The sequence below is a fragment of the Peromyscus leucopus genome, chromosome 1 (genome assembly GCF_004664715.2).
Source record: "Peromyscus leucopus breed LL Stock chromosome 1, UCI_PerLeu_2.1, whole genome shotgun sequence".
Lineage (NCBI taxonomy): Eukaryota > Metazoa > Chordata > Mammalia > Rodentia > Cricetidae > Peromyscus > Peromyscus leucopus.
In genome coordinates, this window is record NC_051063.1 from 56,651,154 (window position 1) to 56,666,488 (window position 15,335).

Genomic DNA, 15,335 nt, shown 5'->3' on the forward strand with positions numbered 1-15,335 from the left:
TCAACCCAGGACATGGTTTGTGTGCTTAAAAATTCACCCTAAGAATGGCTTGGGGGCTACCCTGGGATCCCTAACACCTAGTGTAGTCGCTGGCTAATAAAGACTTTCTATTGGCTTAGACCCATGTCCAAGCAGTCTTCTCTGGTGAATACCCCACAACAAAACCTTTATCTGCTGAGCCATTTCACTGGCTTTCACAAGTATTTGACACAATTTCCTTCTTTCTCCTTCCTTCCTTGTTCCTTTCCTTCCTCCTTTCCCAGGGTTTCATGTATCTCAGGCTGACCTTGAACTTGCTATAAGGCCAAATATGACCTTAACCCCCTCATACTCCTGCCCCCACCTCCTAAATTGCTGAGATTACATGCATACCTACCGCAGCTGGTTAACGAGGGCTGGGGATCAAACCCGGGGCTTCATGTATGCTGGGCAAGCGCTCTATCACCTGAGCTGCATCCTCGTCCCCAAAGCATCTTTTGCCTACAGGCATAGTCCATAATTTAACTTGCTGTCAATTATGTGCTCAGTGTCTAAAACCCTACAAGCTTCGTGACATTGTCATTCTTGTGTCCTTAGGAACTACCTACCATAGTTCCCAGGTGTGGGTGCTGGATCAGTGTCTGCTGAATCAGCACACAGATGAACCATGGCACAACAGCTGGAAATGGAAAGAACAAAGACAGACTGGGAGGAGGGATCCTATTTCAAGAGTGTTGGCTGGTGGCACTCGCCTTTAATCCCTGTACTTGGGAGGCTGAAGCAGGTAGATGTCTGTTAGTTTCAGGCCAGCTTGGTCTACACAGTGAGTTCTAGGCCAGCCAGAGTTACATGATGAGCTCCTGTCTAAAAAAAAAAAAAAAAAGAGTGGCAGCATGAGGGAGCTGAAGTGATAGCTCATCAGTTAAAAGCTCTAGCTGTGCAAGCCTGAGAACCTGAATTCCATCTCTGGATCCCTGGAACCCATAGTGGGCGGGAGAATTGAGTTGTCCTGACTTCCACATGTGTGCCATGACAAACACAGGCTGTGGCACACATATGCCCCCATTTCCACATGTGTACACATACACACTAATAATACATTTAAAAATATTTTTTTTAAAGATTTATTTATTATGTATACAGCATATATGACTGCAGGCCAGAAGAGGGCACCAGATCTCACTACAGATGGTTGTGAGCCACCATGTGGTTGCTGGGAATTGAACTCAGGACCCCTGGAAGAGCAGTCAGTGCTCTTAACCTCTGAGCCATCTCTCCAGCCCCCTAAAAATATTTTTTTAAAAAAGAAAAACATGGGGCTGGGGAGGTACTGCATGGTTGAGCACCTGCCTAGCATGTGTGATGCCTTGGGTTCAATCCTAAAACTGCAAAATAAATAAAAACTAAAACAGAAGAGCAGGGCTTTCATTTTGAACTAGAGTTTGAGACACATTTTGAAAGCTGAGAGGCACTGGTTTCACAATATAGTGAATGCCCTAAATGCCACTGGACTGTAACTTTAAAAATGGCTAATTATATGTTACGTGAATTCCACCTCAATAATAACAAAATGAAGGACAGGACTGTAATATAATAATTATGATCCTTGACAGTTAAAGCATTACAAATCCTTGATGAAGTCGACACAAAGAGCCCAGCTCTCGTGCAGCCTGGTGGTTCACACAAGTGGGTCACTAAAGAGATTCCCTCCAGCATACCACATGTGCACCCAGGGAGGTGGGAACAACAGATAACGCCATGACTCCTTAGGCTCCCTCCGTGGGCCTGGGCACGCGCCCCACCGATGCTCTGCCCTCGTTCCTCGGCCTGGAAGAAGCAACTGCCCCAAACAGGCCCTTGGCTGCTCCACTATGTCCCTCTTCTGCTCCCTGTCTCATCAGGAGACCTCCTCCTTCCCATCATCCAGGCTAGCTGCTGGGCTCTGTTTGTTTGTTTGTTTGTGGCATGGCATCTTTATATAGCTTTGGCTGGCACTTGGGACCCTTTTCCTCCTACTGGGTTGCCTCGACCTGCCTTGATAGGAGGGTTTGTGCCTAGCCTCATTGTAACTTGTTTTGCCATGCCATAACTTGTTGATATCCCAGAGAGGCCTGCTCTTTTTCTGAAAGGAAACGGAGCAGTGGATCTGGGGGAGGGTGGGGACTGGAAGGAGTGGAGGGAGGGAAACTGCAGTTGGTGTATGATCAAAGCATTTTTTAAAAAGATAAAGGAAAAGAAAAGAGAAATAAGAGGCCAGAAAAAGTAAAATGAATAAATAAAATACTTGATAATGAGGGGCTGGAGAAATGGTTAAGAGCACCTGTTGCCCTTGCAGAGGAACCAGGTCGGGTACCCAGCTCCCATATTGTGGCTCACAAACATCTGCAACTCCAGTTCCAGGGAATCTAATGCCCTTTTCTGACCTCTGAGGGCACCAGACATGCTCATGATACACAGACATATATGCAGGCAAAACACTCATACACATAAAGTAAAATAAAAGTAAAAATTTTTAAAGAATTTTTTCAAACTTTATTTTATGTGCATTGGTGTGAGGGTGTCAGATCCCCTGGAACTGGAATTACAGACAGTTGTGAGCTGTCATGTGGGTGCTGGGAATTGAACCCGGGACCTCTGGAAGAGTAGCCAGTGCTCTTAACTGCTGGGCCATCTCTCCAGCCCCCAATAAAAGTAAATTTAAAAAAGAACTTGAGCCAGGCAGTGGTGGCGCACGCCTTTAATTCCAGCACTCAGGAGGCAGAGGCAGGCGGATCTCTGTGAATTTGAGGCCAGCCTGGGCTACAGAGTGAGATCCAGGGCAGGTACCAAAACTACACAGAGAAACCCTGTCTTGGGAAAAAAGAACCGATTAGAGTGGATTGAAAAATTAAAAGATAACTTGATAATAAAGTATCTAATTTGCCAACCTCGCTCTTCCACTTCCTCTCAGTGGTGCAGGAACATGTTGCCAACCTTGAGTAAATTTAAAACTTTCTAAAAATGTCCTGAAATTGGATCTCTGGAGAAAATGTCTGGCTCTCTGAACTGTGGCACACATACAATCGAATGCATATATCCACATGTTTCCCTAAAGACTTCCTTATAAAGCAGCCAAAGTATACAGCTCAAAGTCTAAGTGCATGGTTCTTCACAAAATAACAAAACCCACCAAAACTTGCATATCAAGTCCTTACTTTTGCCATTTTCTACCGTCTAGATATATTGATGGCTTTGTTTCTTTTAATTTTTTGGTATTTTAAAACAGGGTCTCCCTAGATATACCAGGCTGTTCTCAAACTCGGAGTGATTCTCCTGCCTCAGCCTCAGTCTGAAGGGATTAGAGACATGGACCACTATGTTGCTATCTGTGGGAGGCCAGCTCCCACCTTTTAAAGGGTTCCTGTGAGGAGGAGAGAGGAATAAGAAACTTTTAGATAGAAAGATAGCAGAGAGGACAGACAGAAACACAGGATAGCTTCAGGAGGGCCTGGATCAAAATCCACTGGTTCCTTCTGTCTCTTCAAAAGGGCTTCTTATAACAATGCCAAGGGGTGGGGCAAAAGACCTCCCCCTTGCTAGAAAAGCACACCGCACAGCTAAGTGTAGATCCTTCCAAACACCTGGTAACCACACCTGTGGTTCAATGATCCCCTTATGCAGCCTTGCTAGGTAAAGAAAGCTCAGATTCTTGGACCCTGAGGATGTTCTCATTAGGAAATCTCTGTGGGTCTTTACAGCTATATTACAAATTAAAAGAATTTTTTTGTTTTTCTAGACAGGGTCTCACTGTGTAGCCCTGGCTGACCTGAAACTGGCTATGTAGGCCAGGCTGACTTCAAACCCATAGAAACCTACCTGCCTCTGTCTCCTGAGGGCAGGGACTAAAATTGTGCACCACCATGTCTGGCCTATGTTGCATTTGATCAGTGCTGATCTCAGGAACTATGACCTTTGTCTTGCAACAACTGTACATAACCCTCCTCCCTATGGGCTCAAGCATGGTAAGTACTGAAGTGTCAGGTTTTATTTTTGTTTTTGTTTCTTTAAATTCTCACAGCATGAAGAAAAAAGCAAACAAAACACCTATTATATCTCACACCCCCTCAAACTCAAAGGGATGTTTAGACAGCAGGGGAGGCCTGGGCCCTACATGGATTAAAGCACAGACTAGCATCAAATGCAAGCTGAGTGGTTCCCTCACAGAGGAACAAGAGGTGCAAACAGGCCCTGCCCTGGCAGGGACCCCCAGGCAGGCTGGGAGCACTCTGGCTGATGAAGGCACACTGGCCCTAGGTAAAGGAATCAGACAGGTGTCTATGTTTGCTGTGTGGGTCTAGTGTGGCCAGATAGTCTCAATTTTTCTTTTCTTTTCTTTTCTTTTCTTTTCTTTCTTTCTTTCTTTCTCTCTCTTTCTTTCTTTTTCTTTTTCTTTCTTTCTTTCTTTTTTTTTTTTTTTTTTGGAGACAGGGTTTCTTTGTGTAGTCCTGGCTGTCCTGGATCTCACTCTGTAGCCCAGGCTGGCCTCGAACTCACAGAGATCTGCCTGGCTCTGCCTCCCGAGTGCTGGGATTAAGGACATGCACTACTGCTGCCCGTCTTAGTCTCAGTTTTTCAGGAAAATATAGAAACCTAGATTTTATTGTGAATCTCAAATTTTTTTAAAGTTCATTAGTTCCAAAAATGAGCCCAATATAACATGCCTATGGCTTGAAATAGTGCACAGGGCTTGACTGTGTGCTTTCGGAGCAGCAAGAGGTTCTAGGCCTAAATCTACCAAATTAAGTGTTACGGATGTGTTCTCTTCCTTTTCTTCTGCTTCCTGTTTTATTGTTGTTGTTTGTTTGTTTGAGACAAGGTCTCATATAGGCCAGGCTAGACCTGTCCAAGGATGACTTTAAACTCCTGCTCATCCTCCCTTCAGTTCCTAAGCGCTGGGATTACAGGCATGCTCCACCACACAGTTTTTATCAATTGCTTCCCAGGGACATGACCTGACTTCCAATTACTTGACAGTGGTAATCAATCGGTCAGCTGGTGAAGCTACAACATAGTGAGAGTGAATGCTGATCCCCCTGGGTTCAAACCAATCTCCAATACCTACCATCAGCACAAACTAGCAAGGTCACTTAGGTTGAGCACTCTATCTTCAATTTTTTTTTTTGAGGGGTGGTGCGGTTCAAGGCAGAGTTTCTCTGTGTAGCTTTGGAGCCTGTCCTGGAACTCACACTGTAGCCCAGGCTGGCCTCAAACTCACAGAGATCCGCCTGCCTCTGCCTTCTGAGTGCTGGGATTAAAGGCGTGAGCAAATACAGCTCAGCTATCTTCAATTTTTATGACCTATAAAACTCACATAATAAGACAGTTCCTGGCTAGTGAGATGGCTCTGTGGATAAAAGCATCTGCTGTGCAAGCCTGACAAACTGAGTTCGAATCCCAGAACCCATATTAAAAACAACAAAATAAAGCTGGAAACAGCAGCATGCATCTGTAATCCCAGCACTCCTAAAGAGAGATGAGAAGCAGAAACCACAAGGAGCCTGCTTCAGTAAGGTGTAAAGCAAGACTCTACTCCCAGGAGCTGTCTTCTGACAGCCATACAATGTGCCATGGTACACACCCACACCTCACACATACACTAATGAGTAGATGTTAAAAACTTACTGCTGAGCTACTCCCGGCTCACAATCCCTCCCAGAAGGCCATTTGGGGATTAAGTGACAAAGGTGAAGAACCCATTGCCAAGGAAGCCCCCAAGTACACCCAGCCAGCGCTGGCTGTGATTGGGCGCCTCCTTTCTCACCACTTAGTCACAATGAATGAGCAACTCTTGCTTGAACAGGATGTTTTTTAGAGACAGGGTTTCTCTGTGTAGCCCTGGTTGTCCTGGAACTCGCTGTAGACCAGGCTGGCCTAGAACTCAGAGACCTGCCTGCCTCTGCCCCCTGAGTACTGGGATTAAAGGTGTGGGCCGCCTCCACCGCCACTGCCGCCACCACCACCACCCAGCTTTGAAAAGGATTTCTAAACCTGCCAAAAACCTCTTTTCTCTTTATTCCCACTCTTTGCTTTAGTTCATAGCCTTCTCTCTCCACCCTGAACTATTACAATTATCTGACATCATATCTCTTGCTTAGGTGCCCCCTCACCTAGGCCTAGGTGATTCCATCTCTTGGCTTAGTCATTTACATAAGTGAAATACAGATCTGATGTCACTCTCCCTATAACCTACAGAACAAAGTCTGAATTCCTTCATCAAGGCTCTTCCCATGCTCACATCTGATTAGCCTGGACTTCCTGCTTTACTCTTCCTACTTTAGCCATTCAGTTTCCCATCATGGCCCTCAGGGCTCTTTCTGTTAAAATTTGTCCTCCATGTTCACTTGTTTGGTCCCTGTTCCTTCTAACTCTTCTTCTCTTTCTTTATTACTTTTTTTTTTCAGTCTGATTATATAGCCCTGGATGGCTTAGAATTCTCCAAGTAGACCAGGTTGATCTTGAACTCACAGAGATCTGCCTGCCTCTGCCTCCTGAGTGCTGGGATTAAAGGCGTGCGCCACTGCACCTGGCCCTTCTTACCTTTGTAAATCCAGCCCCAATCTCTACTATAGGGCATTTCCTGATTCATTACTAACTTGCTTCTGCAGTTGGGCCTGCCCAGCCTTTTTAAATCCATCTCATCATTCCTTGGAATGTACTTGCTGATATATCTGTCCCAGTATGAGAAAAGACATAAAGAACAAGGACCTGGTCTTGTTTTCCCCTCCATTTCCAGCCTGGATATAATAAGTGTTCAGTGCTTGCTGAATGAATTAGGCCATTGAAACAAAAGCCAAAATAATAATAATAATAATAATAATAATAATAATAATAATAATACTTTCAAAATCCTGTTATAAGAAAAACAGATCTAGGTGGGCATAGTGGTGAACACCTTTAATCCCAGCACTCAAGTGGCAGAGACAAGTGGATCTCTCTGAGTTCAAGGCCAGCCTGGTTTACATAGTGAGCTCCAGGATGGTCAGAGCTACATAATGAGATCTTGTCTTGAAAACAAACAAACAAACTAAAAGGAAAAGAAAAGGAACACAGACTACTGGAAATATACAAAGACAAAAAAAAAAAGGGGGTAACAGCAACACATAAAATCCACTCAGAAACCCTTAACTCCCAGAAATGTGTGCATTTTGGTTAGCCATAGCAGAAAAGGTTAGTCAACACACAAAACCCAGACAGGTGAGGTTTTGTGGGCCTGTTACCTCAGCCACTTGGGAATCTGAGGGAATCCTAAGTTCAGTGCCAACCTAGAGAACATAGCAAGAACTTTCAAATTAAAATGGGGGCTGATACAGCAATTCACACCTTTAATTCTAGCATGTTGAAGGCAGAAGCAGGTCAAGGCCAGGCTAGTCTACACAGCAGTTCTAGGCCAGCCTGAGCTACAGAGTAAGAACAAATAAACAAACCTTCTAGCTATCTAGAAAGTTTGACACATCTTCACTTACAAGGCAGCTGGCATTTGTCATAGTAACTTGATCTATCTTCACTGGTGTCTGTGGTCTTGGTGGAATGCATCTGATGTCTCAGGTTAAGAACTTACCCAGCCAAATAACAGAAAGCTGATAATTTGGTCAGAATCTGTATATCCTGATGTGTTGTTCATTTCCCATACAAGGGCAAATGCTGTCTTGATCTTGTGCCCAAGAAAGTGTCTTTTAAAGAGATGACAATACCTCAGCTCACAGAGAGTCACCAGAGGAATCTTCAAATGATGGTCTCAGGTAGACATAGGTCTAGGGAAGAAAATAAACATTACTTTTTGCATTTATGGTTTTTTTAAGATTTTTTTATGTATATGAGTGTTTCATCTGCATGTGTATCTGTACACCACGTTTGTGCAGTGCCCAAGGGTGTCAGAAGAGGGCATCAGAACTGGAATTTCAGATGGTTGTGAGCCACCATGTGGGTGCGGAACTTGAACCCTAGTCCCCTGGAAGAGCAATCAGTGCTCTTAAAGGTTGAGCCGTATCTGCAGCCCCTGAATTTATGTCCTTACACACATGCCACTGAAGTGCTTTTTCTCAAGTTTCCCTGAGTGAATGGAAGGGCTGTGTATTAGCTTCTCCCCTACCCCAAGCAGAGCTTGCTGTGGTGGACTAGGAAACCAGGTCAGCTAGTCCAGAAACAATGGAGACCAATGTACAGCCAAGTAGGGTGGCTCTGAAGTCAGGTTGTCTGAGTTACAGCCTGGCTTTGGCAGTTTTGAGTTGGTAGACTTGGTAGAGGAACAGTTCCTGTTGCAAAGAACCGAGTAAAGGGTTAAAGGATAGAGAACATGCATAGTGCTTGGCATGTACCTATTCATCATAACTGCTCATAACAAGAAGCCAGAAAATGTTATCAGTATCATTCACTTGCAACGAGATCTTATGACCAAAGAAAGGCAGCCATGGCCATGCCCATTTGTAATCCCCACATTTAGGAGACTGAGACAGGATCAAGAGGCTGAGGTCAGCCGGGCAGTGCTGGCACCTGACTTTAATCCCAGTACTCAAGAGGCAGAGGCAGGTGAATCTCTATGAGTTCGAGGCCAGCCTGGTCTACAGAATGAGTTCCAGGACAGTCTCCAACATTACACAGAGAAACCCTGTCTCAAAAAACCTTAAAAGGGGGGGGGGGGGGTTGAGGACACTTGGGGCTACATAACAAGTTCAAGACCAGCTTAAGGCATATAGCGAGACCCTGCCTTAAAAAAAAAAAAAAATGGAGTGCTGGAGAGATGACTCAGTGGTTAAGAGCGCTTGTTGATTTTGCAGAGGACCTGGCTCACACAATCTTCTGTAACTCTAACTCTAGAGCTCTAATTGCAAAGGGTCCAACACTCTCTCACTCTCTCCCTGGCTTCTGTGGGCACAGCACCCATGTGCTGCGCATACATACACACAAGCAAAACACTCACACATGTAAAAATAAAACTCTTTTAAAAGTTTCAAATGAGGGGCTGGAGAGATGGCTCAGTGGTTAAGAGCACTGACTGCTCTTCCAGAGGTCCTGAGTTCAATTCCCAGCAACCACATAGTGGTTCCCATCCATACATGAGATCAGGTGCCCTCTTCTGGCCTGCAGGCAGGCAGATATACAGACAGAACACTGTATACGTAATAAATAAATCTTTTAAAAAATGTCTAAATGAGTACATAAAAAAGATTCTGTTAGTAGACTTGAGTCATCAGAAGCTTATCTTTACAACTCTACCCATTTCCACTGTCTCTACTTTATTGTCCAACTACGGGATCAGAGTTCTCAGAAAATGGAGGGAGGAGCAACCAATCAGCTTCGGATCAAGGGAAAGGCAGAAATATCAGGGAAAGAGAGCAGAAAACAGGCCATAGCCACAGAATGGCTTGCTGTGCAACTGGCTCCAGCATAAAGATAGATCTGGTGTCCCAGTCGCCAGGCTGGAGGAAAACAAAGCACATCTTCAAGCTGCTGAGTGCATGTCCTGTGCTCAGACAAAGCTCAGCTTCAAGTACGGAAGAGACACCTGCGACTCCACAGAGCCGTGAGACAGTCTAACACGCAGGGAAATTATTGCAATGATTTATCCCTTGATGGTAAATGGTAAGTAAAGTCAATGAATGCAATATGTTCATTCCAGGAATACATGCTTAACTGTCTACTATGTGCCAGGATGAGGGCTGCGCCCACACAGATATACATTTCTGTTCCCATGGAGCTTACATGCTAGAGGAGACAGATGATTTTTGTTTGTTTGTTTGTTTGTTTTTCAAGACAGGGTTTCTCTGTAAGTTTGTGCCTTTCCTGGATCTCACTCTGTAGACCAGGATGGCCTCGAACTCACAAAGATCCGCCTGGCTCTGCCTCCTGAGTGCTGGGATTAAAGGCGTGCGCCACCACCGCCTGACTCAGACAGATGATTAACAACTACCACAGGCATGCTGTGGTTTGTAAGTCTGACACTCAGGGGCTAAAGCAGGAAAACTGGAGATTGAGACAGGCTGAGCAACACAGTGAGATTCTGGAGTGGTGGTGGGTGGACTGGCACAATGGGTCACCTTCTCTGGAAGCTATCAGACGATGCAACTGACCAACATAGGGAGGGGAGGACTGGGGAAACCATCTTAGGGCTAACCGTGTGCACACAAATATAACAAAGGGCTCAAGAATCTTTTGGACTCCTGTGGGGAGAGCTAGGCAAAAAGACAGGAGAAACTCAGGGAGAGCTCCCTTTCGGGTGAGGATTTCATAGAGAGGCGAAAGACAGCTGAGGAGTGGGAGGACATGGAGATTAAGAGCTTGGAGCAGGGACGCCTTTAATCCTAGCACTCAGGGATGAAGCCATCTCCGTGGGACTAAACACTGTGCCTGGGGCCAACCCAGGGCCCAGCTGCCGATCCTGCGAGGCCCAACACCTTGGAGGTGCTGGTGAGATTGCCCTACTGATCAACCTGTTCTGCTGAGACCATTCGGGAGAGGTTTCAGAAGGCTGCAGCCTGCAGTCTGAGGAAATAAGATCAGCTGAGGCGTGGACGAGCGACCTGAGAACATAAGAGAAGGAGCCGTCCAGCCACCGAACCAGAGTACCAGAATCATAAGCCCACCCTACTTACTGGGAACAGGTAAGGCCTCATCTCTGGACCGGCAGACCAGGTCTCTAGCCCCTAGGCCCCAGCCATCAGAGCTCCAGGGACCAGGCAGCTACCTTTCCCTGCTCCCTCACCAAAAAAACCCAAAAACCCAGCCCTTGTGAACCCAACAACCACTGAAACCACAAGCACACCCTGCACCAACTGGGAACAACTGCTCCCTGAGACAGAACCCACTAACACGGATTGGACTAAGCTGCTCCCGGAGAAACAGAGCCCAACAGCACTGATTCGACCAAGACTATCAATTAGAACAAGAGAGGCACCTTCAGACACAGACACCACCTGCACAGAGCAGAGGAAGAGATGAGTAGACGCCAGTGCAAAGATACAGGCAACAACATAAAGACCTATATGACAACATCAGAACCTAGTGATTCTACACCTGCAAGACCTGAACATACCAAGATAGAAGAAGCAGAAGAAATCAATCCTAAAAATGACTTTAAGAAGATGATAGAGGCCCTTAAAGAGGAAATGAAAAACTCCCTTAAAGAGGAAATAAAAAATTTCCTTAAAGAAATGGAAGAAAAAACAAACCAAAAATTGGAAGAAATCAAAGAAAGCCAAGAAAAAGTAATTAAACAGATGAAGGAAACAGTTCAAGATTTGAAAATTGAAATCGAGGCAATAAAGAAGAAACTTCAGGAAAAAGCATAAGGCAGCCGAGTAATCCTAGCTGAGACAGAAGCGTGTTTGAGGCCAGCCTGGGTTGCACTGAGACTTGTAGGCAAATTTGGGCTACAGACTGAGACCTTGTCAATCATACACGAAGGCTGGAGATGTATCAGGGTTGGCAGAGTGCTTGCCGAACATGAACAAAGGCCCAGGTTCCATCCTCAGCACCACACAAACTGAATGCAGGGCTCACACCTGCCATCTCAGCACTCTGGAGGTGGAAGATCAGAAGTTCAAGATCATTGTTGACCACATATTGAGTTCCAGAATTTGAAGCCAGCCTGGGCTACATAAGACTCTGTCTCAACACATACACACACACACACACACACACACACACACCATACCACCACCACCAATAACGACAAAAGACATGAGGCTAGCATATGCTTATCACACTTATAATATGAAATTGATATTCAGAAATTGTGCTTTTAAAAAAAATAACCAGAGGAGAAATGGGGGTGAAAAAAAGATTTTGGAGACAGAGTCTCTCTATTATGTAGTTCTAGCTGTCCTAGAACTCACTCTGTAGACCATGCTGGCCTAGAACTCAAGAGATCTGCCTGCTTCTGCCTCCTGAGTTCTGGGAATAAAGGTATGTGCCACCAAAGCCAGGCTTGGTGAAATATTCCTCCTGTCCTAATCATTCTACAACCTCTACCATCAAGACATAAGAACCTATCTTGATAATGGAGTCTTCTTTTTTTTAATGTGTCTTTGTCTGTGCACCATATGTGTGCTTAGTGCCCGAGGTGGTGGTGAGCCGCCATGTGAGTGCTGGGAATAGAACAGGGTCTTTTGTAAGAACAATAAGTGCTCTTACCCACTGAGCCAACTTTCCAGCCCTATAATGGAGTCTTGACAATAGATACTCGAGGCCTTTTCTGCTCCTTAGGAAGAGGGTAGATTGAGGATAAGATATAAAAGGCTGAAGTCAAGTAGTACAAGCCTCTATTACCAACACTCAGGAGGATTGAGCTTCTGATGTCAGCCAGGGCTAAGAGGAAGCCCCGGTTCAAAAAAGAAACAAATATTCTAGTACTTGGGAGGCAAAGACAGGTAGATTTTTGTATCTGAGAGGCCAGCCTGTTCCAGGCAAGCCAAGGGAACATATCTAGATCATCATAATCATCGTCATCAACACACACACACACACACACACACACACACACACAGTGTGATCAGATGGATAATTAAAAGTGAAAGATGGGCCAGGTAGTGGTGGCGCATGCCTTCGATCCCAGCACTAGGGGGGCAGAGGCAGGCAGATCTCTGTGAGTTTGAGGCCAGCCTGGGCTACAGAGTGAGTTCCAGGATGGCCAGGGCTACACAGAGAAACCCTGTCTTGAAAAGCCAGAAAAAAAGAAAAAGCAAAGCAAAAGATGGAAATATTTAGGAACATATAGAATACCTTTACATTAAGTTTGGGCATTCAAATCTGATGTGAGGATGAAGTGAACCCGTGAAAAAGGAATTAGTTACTAGTGAGAATGAGTTTGGTCCAGATACATAGGGCTCTTGTAAGAGGGCTGTCAAAACAGATGGTAAAACTGGTTGCATGGGCTGTATAGAAATATCAACCAACCTAAATGCCGTGGCAGGAAGTGGCTTCTTGGTTCCTTCACTTTAATTTGTCACTCCTCTTCCCGTTTGTTTCACTGCAGGAGCCCCTTGGGTTCTGGTGTCTGCATCAGACACCTCACCCGTTTGCTGCTTCTCCACAGCCCTCCGTGTCCATCCTTTATCTGCTTTTTTACATCCTCCTACATCCCCTATGCCTGACCATGTCCATCTGCCCACCCCAGCCCACTCTGACTCATTTCTCCAACGGTTCTTCAAGACTGAAGCAGTTTCCTTCTACTACATTCATTCCCACACCGTTTTCTCCTTTAAAGTGTTCCCATTTTCCTCCTTCTCACTCTTCCTTTCCATTGGTATCAGCTTGGCCTCCACACCCACAATTCTGATCATCCCCATGCTCCTCTCAGGTCCAGAATCCTCCCTCATATTTACCCTGGATCCACAAAGTTTTGCTTTGTTCTAGCTTCTCTTGACTTTCAATACTTCCCCAGTCTCCTTCTTTACATTCGATTCTTCATCCACCTGACTCCCGGGAGCCCTCTCCAGCTGTGTCTTTCTCTTCCACAGGAACAGATTCATCAGCAGTGTCTTCCATTTCATCCACCACGACATTATCCATTTCCACCCCTTTCTCTGCTCCTTCATCTCGCCCTTCTACACTTTCAGAAGGAATTTGCATTTCCTGACTCATATTTTCCATCATACTTTCATCACCAGTAACATTTATCACTCTTTCAGGAGCCTCTTCGGCTGTACTTCCGGTTAGTGAATGCTCTTCCACACTTGCACTTCCCGTTAGTGATGGCTCTTCCAGTTTCATCTCGCTGGATTGTACTTTCTCAATATTTGACTCCACTTGATCTTCGGTGGATCTCGAATTTTTACCAGTCCTTAGCTTCTCTCCACTGGACCTTAATTTCTCTCTGCTCAACCTCTTTTCATCACTTGACCTCACCTTCTCTCTGAGGGACCCCCGTTTCTCTCCACTGTCTGAGACCTTCTCTCTGAGGGACCCCCGTTTCTCTCCACTGTCTGAGACCTTCTCTCTGAGGGATCCCCGTTTCTCTCCACTGTCTGAGACCTTCTCTCTGAGGGATCCCCGTTTCTCTCCACTGTCAGAGACCTTCTCTCTGAGGGATCCCCGTTTCTCTCCACTGTCGGAGGCCTTCTCTCTGAGGGACCCTCGTTTCTCTCCACTGTCTGAGACCTTCTCTCTGAGGGATCCCCGTTTCTCTCCACTGTCTGAGGCCTTCTTTCTGATGGACCCTCGTTTCTCTCCACTGTCTGAGGCCTTCTTTCTGATGGACCCCCGTTTCTCTCCACCGTCGGAGGCCTTCTCTCCGAGGGATCCCCGTTTCTCTCCACCGTCGGAGGCCTTCTCTCTGAGGGATCCTCGTTTCTCTCCACCGTCGGAGGCCTTCTCTCTGATGGATCCCCGTTTCTCTCCGCTGTCCGACGCCTTCTCTCTGATGGAACCCCGTTTCTCCCCACTGTCGGAGGCCTTCTCTCTGATGGAACCCCGTTTCTCTCCACTGTCGGAGGCCTTCTTTCTGATGGACCCTCGTTTCTCCTTACTGTCTGTTTTCTCTACAACAGACCTCCGCTTCTCTCCTGAGGAAAGCCGTTTCTCTCTCTTGTGCATCAAGTTCTCTCCACTTGTCTCCAACTCCTCACTCTGCCTCAGTTGATCCCCTCTGGACCTCAAGTCCCCTCCACTGGTCCTCAACTTGTCCTTAGACTTCAACCTTTCTTCAGACTCTGTCATCTCTGCACTCTTAGATACAGATCCGGTTTTGAGTCTGTTCTCTTGCTGTCTCCAAATCTCTGAGCTGTCCTCCTCCAGACTTGCTGGAGCCTGTGATGTCCTTCTTCCATTGTTCGGGAGCTTTGTGTCCACCCTTTGTGTCGATCTCTCTTTCGAGATCTTCTTCCCCACAACTTCCAGCTTCCAGTTCTCAGATTCCAACTTGGGGTCCCACAGTTTGGACTTTTGCAGGTTTCTGTCCAAGAGTTCCACTCTCTTTCCAATCACGACGAGCCCGTTCCAGGGCGCCCACACCTTCTCCTTCTCTCGTACTGGCGCCTTCTTGCAGAGCGGCTCTGGTGGCGATCGCCTGTGGACGGGGGCCTTGGCCTTGCTCCGAGCGCCCCGTGCCCGGGCCTTACTGCGTCCCCGCGGGCCCCTAAACTGCTTACTCCGCACTTTGGCGCTCGGGTGTGAAGCCTTGAACGGAACCTCTTTCTCCACAGACATTGCCGCCTGCCCTCGGCCCTAGCCCCGCTGACCCACTCGGGAGCCCCATTCCCCCTTACCCAGCCCTCCCTCCCACCCTCGCCCCCTCCAGACTCCCCGTCCCGCCCACCGCCCGGTGGCGCCAAGATGGACTAGTGCGCATGTGCAGCCGCGCGCGGGGTTAAAAGGAGGCGGGG

General features: G+C 46.5%; 1 protein-coding gene across 7 annotated transcripts in view; it reads right to left on the reverse strand.

Annotated features, from left to right (window-relative positions):
- Positions 1-15,207, reverse strand: part of LOC114709178 (uncharacterized protein DDB_G0290685-like) — a 43,869-nt gene extending 28,662 nt beyond the window's left edge. For 6 of the 7 annotated variants that reach the window (XM_028892862.2, XM_037208212.1, XM_028892858.2 and 3 more), the window contains exons 1-2: positions 12,910-15,207; positions 7,577-7,769 (exon numbers count right to left, since the gene is read on the reverse strand). In XM_028892862.2, the coding sequence (XP_028748695.1) occupies positions 13,420-15,159 (1,740 nt within the window). In that variant the 5' untranslated portion in view covers positions 15,160-15,207 and the 3' untranslated portion in view covers positions 7,577-7,769; positions 12,910-13,419. The remainder of the gene's footprint in view (positions 1-7,576; positions 7,770-12,909) is intronic. The other variant, XM_037208218.1, reaches the window with a different exon arrangement.
- Positions 15,208-15,335: the final 128 nt, after the last annotated feature.